Below are 15,157 nucleotides of genomic sequence, written 5' to 3'. Positions count from 1 at the left end.
TTGTAATGTTAATAAATTATATCCTTTTTATACTTCAACTCACTCAAATTCTTTTTCATTCTCTTCTTTTCCATTTTGTGAAAAGCTTACTGACTACGTTCTTCTTTCCATCAGTTTCCGTCAAGACTTGAAAGGAGTTAGCAAGGAAGTGAAAGACCGGAATGAGACAAGGAATCCCCCCTACATCTATCTGGACCCTGACATCGTGCCAAACTCCATCAGCATCTAATCACAGACTCTTCATACTCTTCAACGACACAGCTTACCATTGATGTTGTGCCCAACAGCTGGCCACAGCTAACCCTTCATGTTGTGCCCAACAGCTGGCCACAGCTAACATTCATGTTGTGCCCAACAGCTGGCCACAGCTAACCGTTGATGTTGTGCCCAACAGCTGGCCACAGCTAACATTCATGTTGTGCCCAACAGCTGGCCACAGCTAGCATTCATGTTGTGCCCAACAGCTGGCCACAGCTAACCCTTCATGTTGTGCCCAACAGCTGGCCACAGCTAACCGTTGATGTTGTGCCCAACAGCTGGCCACAGCTAACCCTTCATGTTGTGCCCAACAGCTGGCCACAGCTAACCGTTGATGTTGTGCCCAATACAATGTAGCTGAGTACAGCTAAGAATTTACATTTCACTTTTACAAAGTCTGATGAAAAGGGACAATTTACTTCAGCACTACTTTCTTTGAATATTTCCACAAGAATATTTCCTCAGTATCCTTGTGACGGTTTTTAGAGCTATATGAACATTGAAGTGGTTGTTATACTAGTAGCACTTGTCCTGTTCACATTTTGTGGATGTCTACACAGCAAATATTTGACCTTGTTGTCCCAGCATTTGATCATTACTTGATATAGTTGAGCCTTGTCAATCTGGACAGTACCATTCTCAGTAAAAAAACAGTTAATAAAAAAATCCAAATTGTCAAAAAAGTATGACCTTGGTACATACTGATAATTACCATTAAGTTGTAAGGAAAGTAGGGTTTTGGATTAATGAATTCCTGATTATGAAGGTTAAACTGTGTATATTTGTAGCATCTGATCTAAGCATTGAGGCTTGTGATTGTAATAATGATCATTACTGTCTTTAGTAAGCATTTATCACCATTTTGTCATATATTATATTTCATCCCATTGCACATGCCTCCGCCATTCCCACCATTACGTCACCTGCGATCTCCTAGTGCTGATGGACCATGCTGGATGTCAGGTCCTACCTTGTACCACAGACGTGTAAGGGCAATCATTACGGATTAGGAGATTAGAGATTAACATACTGTGTTTTTTATGTAAAGCTAGGTTACCTGTAGTTTTTACGTAATTGAATTTGAAACTGAACATGCTGCCAGATATGGCAGTTTTCAAACTCTCTGTTGTTGATAACACATGATCTACATTCTAAGTTGATTTTTATTGAGTTTTCTGCACAAAATGTATTTGCACTTTCAATATTGTAGTAACCACAACTTTGTATTTTGTAACCTATAATTGTACATATGATTTCAAAATGCCAACCAACCATGATTCAGGAAGAAGAACTATTCCGTCAATATTAAATTTAATTTCTATTAATATTAAAAACAGATATGGTTATTGTGATTTGACATCTCTGATTAACCCATCCAAATCAAGTATTTGTCATATTCATGGTAGAATGGTAATTGACTTGGAAATTATACATGCAATTGAGTAGATCGGCTTTACATCAATGTGCATTGCCTTTCCTATACTGTTTTCAACAATAAGCCTATTCAGATATATATAATTTTGACTAAATTCCGTTTGTGTATCAAATAATAGTAAAACAATATTTATGGTTGCAAAATGTGTTTTAATATAGTCAAGATCCATGGAAATATGAAACAATAAGTTATGGCCAGCATATGTGTACATTATATTATAGATAAATATAGAAGGAAATATAGAAGTTTGACATTGTCATTGCATTAAAAAACAGACAATTTTTGCAATGTCTGCTATATTCTTGCTTCATGATCCAGGTATACCAAGTGTACTGGTAAATAATTTGATGTTGAGGTGTTACGCTAATAATATGTTGCTACTGAATTGCTAAATATTTTTTTTAGTTATATCAAACATTTCTTTGATTATGACATCAAGTTCTCTATAGCCCTGTTGTAAATATTGATTAAATCATAGCATAAATCTTTTTCATAAGTCATTCAATAATTGTCTAAGACATGTAGTCTTTCTATATTTATTGTGATAATCATTGTTCCTTGTCATGAATTTCATATACTTTGTCATTTTATTCAGATAGTTCATTTCCCATATTTTACAACTTGTAATGAAACCTTGCAGTTTCCCTGGCTACTGCTGCCATGACAATTTGTTCAATTTTATTTTATTTTATTCGTTAAAGATATGTTTTCATGGTCGTGTATATATTAATAATCTTCTGTGATTTACATGTTAATGAGATGTAATGTACATGCTTTCATTTATTCATTCTTTTATATTTTTATTCTTTACCTATCACTTTGTATGGACATGAAGAAAGCCTTTCAAAGCTAAAACTCTCCTGTCTTTGTTCCATGGACAAATACGAAGTTTCATAATCTGTTTCTAGAACTTAATATATCTATTTATAATGCCTCACCATAATAAATGAGATTCACCAATCAGAGAGCAGAACTACTGACCACATGAGCCCGTATATCGTCAATAAAAAAACAAGATGGTTGATACTGACATAATATACCGTCAGTAACAGCCATCTTGGATTTTCCAACACCCACCTCACATATTTCACATGGAAATGCTGGTACCGAAATTTGTTATTTGTTTTGTGTTTTACTATCATTAATTGTGATGTGCAAGGACATTAATCTATTTTTTCGATCACATTTGTGATTTTATTTATAAAGACTATAATTGAAATTTTCAACAAGGTTTAGCCTCTAAGGTTTGAAGAGTGGTCTCCCTTTGACATCAGCAATGGCTGTCAAATGCTTTGTTTGTAGCCCCGATGAGGAAACCTCTGATAAAAGGCACAATGTGCGATATGGATACCAGAAAGTGTAAACTTTTTGGCAAAATAAATTTGTTATGGTGTCTTTAGTTGCCGTATAAGGTGTCATATTAGGTTAGCAGAAAAATATTGGGCGAGGAAGACACCATAACTAATGATATTAGCCTCATAATGTGTGTTCAATTCTTTCATTAATTCTTTTTGATTGCTGCTATTTTGGAATATGTCATATTCTTGTTTATGTCGAATGTAGATGCATTTTTTATAGTAATGTTTTTTTTATAACATTGCTGCATTTGTTTGAGCTTATTATTTTTTTTAATGACATATGACACTTTTATGTATATTTTGACATCTCATTACATTGTTTTTGTTATTGAAAATACAAACATTATGTAAAATAAATTTATTAATTTCTGTAAATGTTGGAATTGATTACTTTCGTACTATACAACAGTGAAAACTGTCAGATTATTTCTTTTCATGTACTTTAGTTATATTCCTGAGTTCCACTGTCAGGCAAATTATTGTATGCTGTCTTACACACACATTAAAGAAAGCCATCAATTGATACCAAGAGGCTGGAAGACCGGAACATGTGACCAAACTGTCACAATGGAATGCCTTATCTGTGCACAGCAGCACTGTTATATAACTACCAGTCGGGACTTTTTTGTGTATAGAAAAAACATTGATCCTAGTAACAGAATGATAATGTAAGCTTCGTTGTGGCATTAAGCAGTGAATGAAATCAGTGCTTGATGACTACCTTTAGCAGACAAAGGAAGTCTGGTAGTGACTCTTCTATACAACTAAAAAAGAGTTGAAGACCCCCAGATTCTTTCTTATTGGTATAGTCATGACAGATTAACTATAGTAATAGGAAAGAATCGGATGGTTCTTATCTTATTTTGAGTAGTATAGATCACAAATGTTAGAGCGAAGATACAAATGACCATTTCAAATATTTTTGAAAATTACTGTTTGGGATGTAATTTTAGAAACTGAGAGAGGAATATGAAATGAAATGTCTGTCTGTCTATTTTGTTTCCAGAGCACAACTTGAAAAACGTAAAAGGTTTTTCATCCAAACTTTGTACAAATATCATCCAGGGTCTGAAGGGGTGCTTTGTTATTGTTGGGATGGTGTGGGGGTGTCATGTTCTGATGACTCTTATGCAGAAGTTGGAAACAGATGAGCGATGGACTCGATGAATGAATCGTGATTATATGCAACTCCACGTTTCAGTGGGTATTACTTAATATGTCGCATGTATATTTAACTGGAGTGACATATCTGATTCTTCCTATCGACAGTTGAGTAGTATGTGTTATTAGGAACTGACCATTTCATATTTTTTTTTTGGGGGGGGGGGGGGAGGGGGGCTGATGTTTGTTCGAGACCATATACTTTTTCAGTCACCACTTTCAAAACATACAATTATTTTTCCTGGGAAGGAGTAGCCAAACTTTTGTACGGGGACCCACAAGACATTTTTGTTTATATCTTTCCGAGTGTCCAGATATTTTTGTATGTCAAACTAGTGGACAAATGATTTGTTTCATCAATTTTAGAAACAAATTATTATTTTTAAAAATAAAAGTCAGGCTCCCCAATGGATAGCAAATGGTTAGCCCCTTTATGAGAGACATCTTGAGAATTGTACCTAGCTGTGGTCGCAACCAGAGACCATATAATAGATTATAAGGTCTCTGTCGCAACCAACAGTTCCTTTTTGACAATCATTCTGAAAATGTATTGGACCAGGTCCTATTGGTATTACAAAACTGATACAGTTTATGTAAGAAGACAGTCCATTTTGTGTGTGAAGTACCATCAATGAAAAAATGCCTTCACAGGTGAATCAAAATCAAAGGGAAGTAACTCTCACTAGGCAGTGGTACATCTGGTCTGAAGTTCATGTCGAACTATTTTCATTGTGTGTAAATGTCACATGTCATTTAGAAATGGATCATTAGGTCTGACTAAATTTAGGAATTATTTTGGTATTTGTGATTCCAGGCAGTTGAGGTTAGTGGATTATCCTGGGGCTGTCATTAGTAACAGATCTGAGTATCAACATTATCAACCAATGTCAGGATATTGTGAAACACCATCCAATGATTCACAGTAAATTTAAGACCCATTCATTAGCCTGAAGGTAGTGGGGGCGATGTGGTAGCCTCGTGGTTAAAGCGTTCACTCGTCATGATGAAGACCCGGGTTCGATTCCCGACATGGGTACAGTGTGTGAAGCCCATTTCTGCCTTGTTATTGCTGGAATACTGCTAAACGCGCCCTAAAACCATACTCACTCAAAGAAGGTGGAGAACAATTGGAAATGTCAGTTTATCCTGATTTATAGACACGTGGATATCGATATGACATTATGTTTTAAGTAAGGAATATAATAAAATTATAATTACATTACATGACAAACATGACGTGTATTTATAGACCTTGATAATAAGTGGAATCATTTTTCATTTTAATTTGAGCTTCTCCTGAAGAGCAAGTTTATGGTTTTTGGTAACTTTTGAGAATTACCTCCCTTTGGTTTTACCTGCGTCCAACACAGTATGAGACGTATTAAGCAACACATACACAATTTCATGCATCCAAGTGACGGTGTAGCAGGAATAATCTTTGACACGAATGACTTTAATTGCCATGGCTAAGGGAGGCAACACTTTTGGTACCTTAAACCATTGACTCCTAGGAGAGACAGGACAGATAATGCTGTACACTGTCTATACAAGTAAGTGAAAAAATCAAACCCAGTATGTGAAGCTAGTGATTGATTGAGTGAGTTGGGTTTAATGCCGCTTTTAACAGTATTCCAGTTATATCGCGGCGTGTCGGCTTAATGTGGGAGGAACGCCCGAAGTGATGCAGGTCTCGGACGTTTATCACTTTGGTGAAACCCACGAGCACGGGTATGGTGCTGACAAACCTAGAAACATAATCGGGGCGAACCGGGATTCGAACCTACAATCATAGGTTTCTGGCGTGCCCAAGGGACGCAACTCTGCACAGCGAATCGCAGCGCCTTAGACGACTGGGCCACCCGCACATGTTTTGAAGTTTTATATAATATATACTATTGACTTACTGATATGTATTCAGAGAGACTTTTTTTTACTATTATGACCCTTCTGACCCGACTCTAATTTTTGAGAAAATGTAAAGAAATATAAATCAGATTTCAATTTTTTTCTCCCCGCCGATAGCCGCGTAGTCAGTTATTTTATTTGATATCATCACCATTTAATAAAAAGTATCTGAATTTACCATTGTAAACTAGTAAAGAAGCCGAACATGAATAACCTCCCTTGACATTTGTCCGTGTTGTAAGTGGTAGAATTGTTATTGTTACAAGGGGCCTTATCGTCACAAATGGCGGTCTTTTGAGCACAGAATATGCTCATAAAGTATGCCAGAGGCTTTCTGCATTAAATTAAATGAATCTGGCTTTTTCCCCCTTCCTCCAACCCTGGACTTTGGGCTGAAAATCCGTAATCCTAAAAATAAAAAAGCCTGGCCTAATATATTCTTAAGGTCGAGACAGCTTTTATGACTTCCATAATGGAGTATCCATTTCATTTCTATTATATATTTTTAAAAATCAAATTATTGATATATAGACTATAACCCTACATTAACCCTATATATCACTGGCTCTTTGTGATATGTTGGTAGGTACAAACTATTTTGTGGAAAATAACCAAATGTCAAATGTTTTGTGTTAATAGAGACTAGGGAAAAAAATAGATTGTTCTGAAAAAGACCCATACAAGTGAAATGAATACTCCCTCAGTTTATACCAGACAACTGGATCTCATGTCATACTGCTTAGATTACTTTATGAATTTTACTGGATTTAAAGTCATCGTATTAATATTGCTTTTGTCTTTTTTATTGGTTTAGGCCAAGCTATTAAGGTCAAGGTGCTAACTCTGTATTGAGGACTTTCATTTGAATATGCCAGACTATTAGATTTAACGTGGTCTGGCTAAGATACCTTTCATGAGTTCTATATGAGTGTATTTCAGACTAGGTTAAGTCAAAATGCTAAGACATCTTCGGCAGAGGAGGTCACCCAGTCCGTGCTTTAAGTGTATTTTGAGATCATAGCTCGATCTTTTGTTTGATGTCAATATTGATATACCTTTTTTTGAACTGACTTTGGCTGGTCGTTAAACTAAGTATCTTAAAACCTTTTAAAACTTTGATATAAACTGTGACTCTTTTCTTTGATCTGTGTTAATGAATTGGTAGGTAATATACATGTGATGCACCCTATTTGTCTCTATTTGTCTCTATAAGCATTGAGGTCAGTGTCCTTTGAGAGATATACATATTCATCAACACACACTGCAAGTGTCATATCATTTACATTTAATTCAGAGTTCCATCCGATAAGGCCAGGAATTTATCAAAGAATAAATACAAGATTTGAACTGAAAAAAATCTTGAAATGATCTAATGTACATGTATGTTTTCTGGGGTTTGTAATGTAACAATTGAAACTTTGGCATAATCTCTTAAAGCAACTGTGTTTACCTTTGGTGTTTTCCAGCTCATGTGCATATATCTCCTTGCTTACAATCTTTATCAAACAGAATTTTGAAAATAAACAAATATGATTATTAAAACTAACTGGGACAAGTGTTATTCTTTTTAAATGATTGTGTTGGGAAGATTCCTAAGTAACTGTCATCCATTGTATTTGTCTTGGGTTTCCAGGTAAGAACAGGGCACCACCAGCTTATGCTGGTAAGAGGCAACTTAGTGGATTGGGTGGTCAGGTGTGGAGACTGTGACTTGACCCGTGAAGATCCGGAGTAGAATAGGTCTTCAGCAACCCATGCTTGCTGTAAAAGGCGACTATGCCTGTCGTAAGAGGCGACTAACGGGATCGGGTGGTCAGGCTCGGGTGTTATAGCTGGAATATTGCCGAGTGCGGCGTTAAACAACAAACAAACAACGGAATTTTTCAACTATCTCACACCAGACATGAGAAAACACTCCTCTCCTTGACCCACAGGGCTCTTACCACTAGTGTGGTGACAGTGGATATAGTTAGGACACATTTTTTCTAACTTGCTTTACGGAATATACTTGATAGTCGGTGGCAAATTAAGCAAATCCAGATACCCCCCAACCCCCAACCCACACCCCCCCCATCCCCCATCCCCCCCCCCCCCCCCCCCCCCATCCTCCCCCCCCCCCCCCCCCCCCCCCCCCCCCATCACCCCCACACACCACTTCAGAACAATTTTACCATAGTGGATCTGTAAAACAAGAACAAGTGTGGCCTTTTGAGGGTTGCTTGATAAGCCAGGAGCCTCATTGACAGACATTGACACACTTTCGTCAACGACTTGGAAGGGATTGTATCCAATTTTCGTGTTGGTACGTATAGAAATAATAAACACCATATTTCTGACAGAGATTATGGTTTTATTTCAATGTTTAGAACTTCACATCACACAATGCAGTGCAGAAATGTAATACATCATCAAGTCGAGACGGATGCATGTACAATGGACTTACACAAACAGTAGCGGCCACATGGCCTCAATTTTATACAAAGTTTAAACTTTTATTGTATAACCAACAGAAACATTATTTCCAGACCTTGACCTGCATGAAGACAACTGTTCATGCTCCAAAGTCTCAGATGGTACAAGTAAACGCACAACAATAGAACTGGCAATAAATGATACAGCTATGTTTGACCTTGACCTTTGATCGACATAGAACCAACACTCATATGCGGTGGGATGTGCACAGCTAACCTTGACCTTTGACTAATCTGGACTTATCTTATACCTTCATAATATCATGGGGGGAGCCCAGTTGTCTAAGGCGCCGCGATTCGCTGTGCAGAGTTGCGTCCCTTGGGCACACCAGAAACCTATGATTGAGTGTTCGAATCCTGGTTCGCCCCGATTATGTTTCTAGGTTTGTCAGCACCATACCCATTCTCGTGGGTTTCACCGAAGTGGTAAACGTTTGAGATCTGCATTACTTCGGGCTTTCCTCCCACATTAAGCTGACATGTCGTGATATAACTGGAATACTGTTAAAAGCAGCGTTAAACCCAACTCACTCACTAACTCACTCATAAGCTCATGGATTTCATGCATATTGTACCCCGTGGGGCATTGAAATCTAGACGTCGGCGTTGTAAACAAAGGCGTCAATCACTGAGTGTGTGAGTGAGTTTGGTTTTACGCCACTTTTAGCAATATTCCAGCAATATCACGTCGCAGAATACCAGGAATATGCATCACACATTGTACCCATATCGGGAATCCAACCCTGGTCTTCGGTGTGACGAGCGGAAGCTTTAAACACTAGGCTACCCGACCACCCGTACCCGAGCTCATGGAACATCTATATGTACATACATAAAAGATACAGGCGTTTTTCCACAACTAACAAAATTATAGGTGAATGATCTACCACACTGACACGACTTAAAGGGCATAGGCGAAAAAGCATACATTCTGTCTCAAAACGCAAGGAACATAAAAATCGTAACCACTGAATGCGTTACAGCAGAGAAGCTACTACCGCCATTTGCTGCTGGCGGAGCACGGCGCCCAGTACAATTACCACATACTGTTGTGGAGTTATCAACTCTCATGGGCAGACCGGTTAAAGGGGAGTCAGTGATGTTGAGGCATCTGCCATTAAACAACGTCTTCCCAGCTTCACAGCGAACAGCCCGGCAGACATCATTGAATGGGTCAAACATCTCGAAAGGAAAACATGAATTATTAAATGAAAGCTGTACCTTGGTCATCTCACTGCCATACAGAGTCATGTTGCCTTGTCTGGTGTACATGTCATATGAAAATATGAGAACTTTTGGCAAATGTGGCCTAGATATGGCATTACATGGTGGTATGCTTGGTTTCCTGCACGTCCAGTCTTCATCCCTATTACATGCTGAACAGTGGGGGTTCCTGTACGCCTTACCACCCATGTTGTAGGCGAGTTGAAAGCCAGTGGCGTTTACACATGCATCAGCATACGGACTATCAGAGTCCGGGCAGGTTGTAATAAGGTTGGGGTGGCAAGCCCGAAACCTGTCATTTCTTGACGGAAGAAAGTTCAAATATCCGTGATTGTTTAAAGGCAAATCTGACAATTTCGTTGTATCATTTATAATAAAGGATTCGTCAACAAAACAAACACCACGAGCTTGCCAAAGAATGGCGTCCTCGTCATGGCACTGGGCACAGTAGATGTTCCGGTAGGTTAGACCCGTTTTCAACCCAGTCGCAGGAATTCCGTCGAATAGGTCCTGTGATGTGTCCATCTTGCATAGCCTGATTATGTCCAGCTTGGAATACTCACTTGGACACTCTGTGACAGCATGAAAGTACATATCAGTAGATACGTCACAGTCGTGGATGCAGCTGATGTAATTGTGCATGGAGACATTCAGGTCTTTCTGTGTCGTCAAATTGGCGTCGTGGCAGCAGTCGCCATAGAAGCCGCACAGATCATCACAAAAACATCCCATCTTGTAGAAATATCTGTTTCCTTTAAGTAATTTTGCATCATAAAAATTACAGGACCACGAGGTGCAAGTATAGGTGTCATTCAGTGAAGAAAAAGCACCTGTCAACACAAACAGACCGACCAGGCCAGCACACAAGACACAGCTTAGACACATGTGGGCAGGAGAATGAGGCAACTCAGGAAGACGAACAGTGTCAGCTGAAGTCCAATTCACAATCAAGAGTCCTGTGTCAACTGGGAGAAAATGAAAATCTGTTTATGATTAACTGAAAATCGTGCAGTAAGAAATCTATAAGCGTAAAATAACCAATCACAACACGAACAAACATCCTTGTAGTCCACGCATTATATATATACAGTGTATTCACACACGGATTAACAAAGGTGATTTTAGAATATCAGAGCGCGGACAGGTGTAAACAAGTCGTAATAAGAAGGCATTACTGTAAGAAGGCATTACTGTCTTGAATGCTATTCTTTGACTACAGATCTCGATAATGAGACATTTACAGGTCGTCGGTGTACACGTTGAGCCGATAATGATGTCCACTAATCTGTATTATCAGCTAAAACATCTGCTTTAAACATGTTTCTTTTAGAAACATGGTTATAATAAGGTAGTTATTTTGTATGAATGTAATTTGTCGACTCTGAAGAGAAATGAACTACATGAGAGTTTAAACGATAGTTTGCACTATTATAACATTTGCAAATCTTCCATATGCTGATATAAAATCATTAAGATTATATAGCGATGTACATGCACGTGTGTGTGTGTGTGTGAGTGTGAGTGTGTGTGACTGCTTGTACTAGTTCGGACTAATGCCGATTTATAGTGCTAGCCCACTGAGATGCCATGCCGCAGTTTAACATGAATACCCCACAGTATTTTGACTCCAAGACGATCAGTCCTTGTTTTAGCCCCTTAATGCCGAGCGTTAGACATGGTAACAACAAGTACCATCTTTAAATGATCGAATCCCGAACCTTCCGCTTTCCGGGCGTGCGCTCTACCACTAAGACCACAGAGGCGGTGAGTTAACCAATATATGACAACAGTAGTCCACTTTTAGCAGTATAATAGACATAGTTTCTCCTGTTTTCCCACTTCAACGAAATTTAAAACTACTGAGACATTTTATCATAAGACTATTTTAAAAAACCCAACTAATTCCCTATGCTCCTTCCAACTACATTCGTGTTGAAGAAAAACACAAATGATTTCTGCAAATTAAACTTCCTTGATAATAGTGTCATTTATTTAAGTTATGTTTTTACGGTTGAAATGGATAGATTCAGTCTCGTTTGGATTAAATATTAACTTGCTAGTTGTCCGCCTAAGTACAAACCTACAAAGCGATCCTAGCGTAAAGGTGGTCGTAACTCCTCTACTTTAAGGGACCGATCATTTGATTTTTCTGCGGGCGGGGTGTTTGGAGCTGGATAATATTTTCAGTTACAGCTGCAAAACCAGATACTATTTAAATCAAAACTTTTAGCCTAAATAATTAAAAAAAAATCAGTCTTTGCAAAACAATGGTCATATAACACTCTATAGGCAGTCTCCACTGAATAAGCTTGGTAAGCAACGAGGCTCCCTTACTGATTATACTTCTGCAATCGCTGCTACAACATCGATTTTATCAGTTTTCACAAAGAGTACAAATAATTTCAGTGCTTACATACAAAAAAGGAATTAATGAAGATATGAGCAGGAAATTGTCTGGTATTGGATAACTTTTTGAAAGCAATTGTCTATAGTAATGGTTATAGGGCCACAAATTAAAAGAAAAATCCTTGAAACCGGGAGTCTGATTTGTATGGGACGACTCTGAACCCGCAGATATTGTGGATCTGCACTAAATGCGTATAAGCGCTAGCGTGGGGTGTATATAGCATTGGAATAAATAAATACTACACACACTAATTTAATGTCACAACTGATCTCACTCTTTCACATACAACACTAAAATTACTATATTTCAAGTCTCTTAACCAAGTTTGAGAAGATGACCAACAGCATCAAGGAACTCGATAGGGGTTTTCTGTCCTTGAGTCAACATGTCCTTAAGACGTCTCAGGCGATTTTCAGTGGCTCTGTAAACTCGCTTCCTGCAGGGTGGGGCGGCACCAAATTCTACCTGTGCGATTTTTGTCCTGTCTGCACACTCAATCTTCTTAATCACTTCTACAAATCGGTAGATATTCAGGTGGCGATGGGGTAAGGTTCTGTTAAGGCGATGGTGAAATGGTGACGGCACGAATGGCAACCCTTTCTCAAAATCCGTCTGGACAGTGGCAGGAGCGAGGAGACGGTTGAATCTCTGTTTGACTACTGTTTTGAGTCGGCTGAAGAGTCTTGTGTAAGTTCACTTGTAATATGTCTGTCAGGTAGGAGGGCGAAGACAAGTGGGTACATACAGGAACCACTTCTTGCATGTATCATGTATACCTGGTTCCACAGATCTGGGCAAGATGTAAATGTTCCGTCCATGTACACAGTGTCTACAGACTGCAAAGCTTGGAGCTGGTCATGGGTAGAAAATACAACAATCTTGTTGGCATCTCCATCAGTGAAAAGCAGGAATGGGCAGCTGTTTGTTGTTTCAGTCCAGTTTCCTTCAAGTTGGACTTCAGCTCTTGTCGTTGGGAGTGCTGGGATGTTCTTCAACATCGTAAAGAAGCTATTTAATGAGTCTTCTTAATTACAGGAGGACTATACCATTTTAACAATAGGTAAACTCAATCAGCCATGACAACTCTCTGTAGATGTTTTGGCATGTAGATATTTTGGCATGTAGAAGTTTTGGGAGTGAACCACGTAAGATCCGGCGACGTTAGGAGGTGTTAGTTAAAATTTATAGATAGCGCTGGAGATTAAGGGTCCCCGGAGGGGCTTATGATAAGAGGGGATACGCCGAATGTTTGCTGAATATATTAAAGAAAGGGCATAGAATTTCGGTGCACTTGGAAACATATTGAACCAGATAAATGAAATGTTAAATAAGTATTGAAATGGTTTGCACTATAACACTACGTCAAAGTCAAACTTGTTGCCATGGAAACTGGAAAAATTAATAATCTTTTTATTTTCCGAAATAGCAAAAGGCACCATTTCAGCCCGTCATTAGTACATATACCAAGTTTGGAAGAAAATGGTTGAACAGTTTTTAGTACTTCTCCGGAAAGACACCAACCTCCTATTCAGCTAAGTCTAACTGAGAAATTCCTAAATGGCAAAAGACACTTCAGCCCTTTGTTAACACATGTACCAGGTTTGGATCAAAAGCCTTTCCCAGATTTCAAGTTGTGCTCCGGAAACGAGACCTACCCCTACCCTTTTAAGACCGAGTCCAAATTGTATCCGTTGGAATCGAGAAAAAGAAATATGCGCAACAAGCAAAATGCACCACTTCAGGGTCTGTTTGATATATCTGCCAAGTTTTCGTGAGAGATATTGAACGGTTTTCGAGTTACGTTCTGGTAACGAAATGATTACAGACGGACGGACGGACAGACAGACAGACAGACAGACAGACAGACGGGGCGTCGACTAGACCGCCCCCCCCCCCCCCCCCCCCCCCCAGCATTATATGCCGGAGGGTATAAAAAGGAAATAATCCACAGTGACTGCACAATAACCAACAAGACATAAGATCCTCGGGGAAATCCGTAAACGGTGCATCACCGGTAAGTAGGTCTCAGTAATTTACCATCACGATACAGAAGCGCCGGAACATGAAAATCAATGTAGGGGAGGGGAAATGGTGTTTAACGTCGCGTCCGAGATAATTGCACGTGTGTGTGTGTGTGTGTGTGCGTGTGTGCGTGCGTGTGTGTGTGTGTGTGTGTGTGTGTGTGTGTGTGTGTGTGTGTGTGTGTGTGTGTGTGTGTGTGTGTGTGTGTGTGTGTGTGTGTGGCTGCTTGTGCTAGTTCGGACTGATGCCGATTCATAGTGCATGCCGCAGGTTAACATGGGTACCCCACTTAGACACAGTATACTGACTCCGAGCCAACCAGTCCTTGTTTTAGCCCCTTAATGCCGAGCGCCAGAGAGGGTAACAACAAGTACCATCTTCTAACGTCTTTTGGTAGGACGCGGCTGGGCATCAAACCCCGGACCTTCCGCTCTCCGTGCGGACGCTCTACCACTGGACAACGGAGCCGGTCGAAAGTCAATGTAGCTAATTGGGAGAACCAGTCATTTCTTGAACAACATGTTAAAGCCGATGTCAATACGTTTTTCCCATTGTCGTTCCGAGAATAATGTCCGTATGTCAGACTTCGCTTCTTCTACCATGGACCCATTCCTCAGCCCTCATACCCTCCGCCTGCGCCTCCCTCACCCCCTCCAAAACACCTCTTCATCCCCCGAGATACATAGCTTTCACTACCGGCGGAATCATTGTCCCCAACCCCGAAACAATCCCCAAGTACACCACACGGGTGAGGCAGCCACCACGACATCAGTTTCAGCCCCAGTTGATCCGGAACAACCTCACCAAGTGAGATGGCAGCACACTCCTCAACGGCCCAGCGTTCGCTCGTCACGGTGTTCATGGGGATGCCTCTCCCTAAATTGTACGAAGATGTTATAAACGAAGAACTCCAGCA

General features: G+C 39.5%; 1 protein-coding gene across 1 annotated transcript in view; it reads left to right on the top strand.

Annotated features, from left to right (window-relative positions):
* Window positions 1-3,739, top strand: part of LOC139449365 (allene oxide synthase-lipoxygenase protein-like) — a 52,177-nt gene extending 48,438 nt beyond the window's left edge. Inside the window, exon 15 of the mRNA XM_071230706.1 lies at window positions 115-3,739. Coding sequence (XP_071086807.1) covers window positions 115-229 — 115 coding nt within the window. The 3' untranslated portion in view covers window positions 230-3,739. The remainder of the gene's footprint in view (window positions 1-114) is intronic.
* Window positions 3,740-15,157: the final 11,418 nt, after the last annotated feature.

The sequence above is a fragment of the Haliotis cracherodii genome, unplaced genomic scaffold, assembly GCF_022045235.1.
Source record: "Haliotis cracherodii isolate W230 unplaced genomic scaffold, xgHalCrac1.p SCAF_8, whole genome shotgun sequence".
NCBI classification, from domain to species: domain Eukaryota; kingdom Metazoa; phylum Mollusca; class Gastropoda; order Lepetellida; family Haliotidae; genus Haliotis; species Haliotis cracherodii.
Note: the sequence above shows the minus strand (reverse complement) of the source record. Positions and strands in the feature narration are given on the sequence as shown.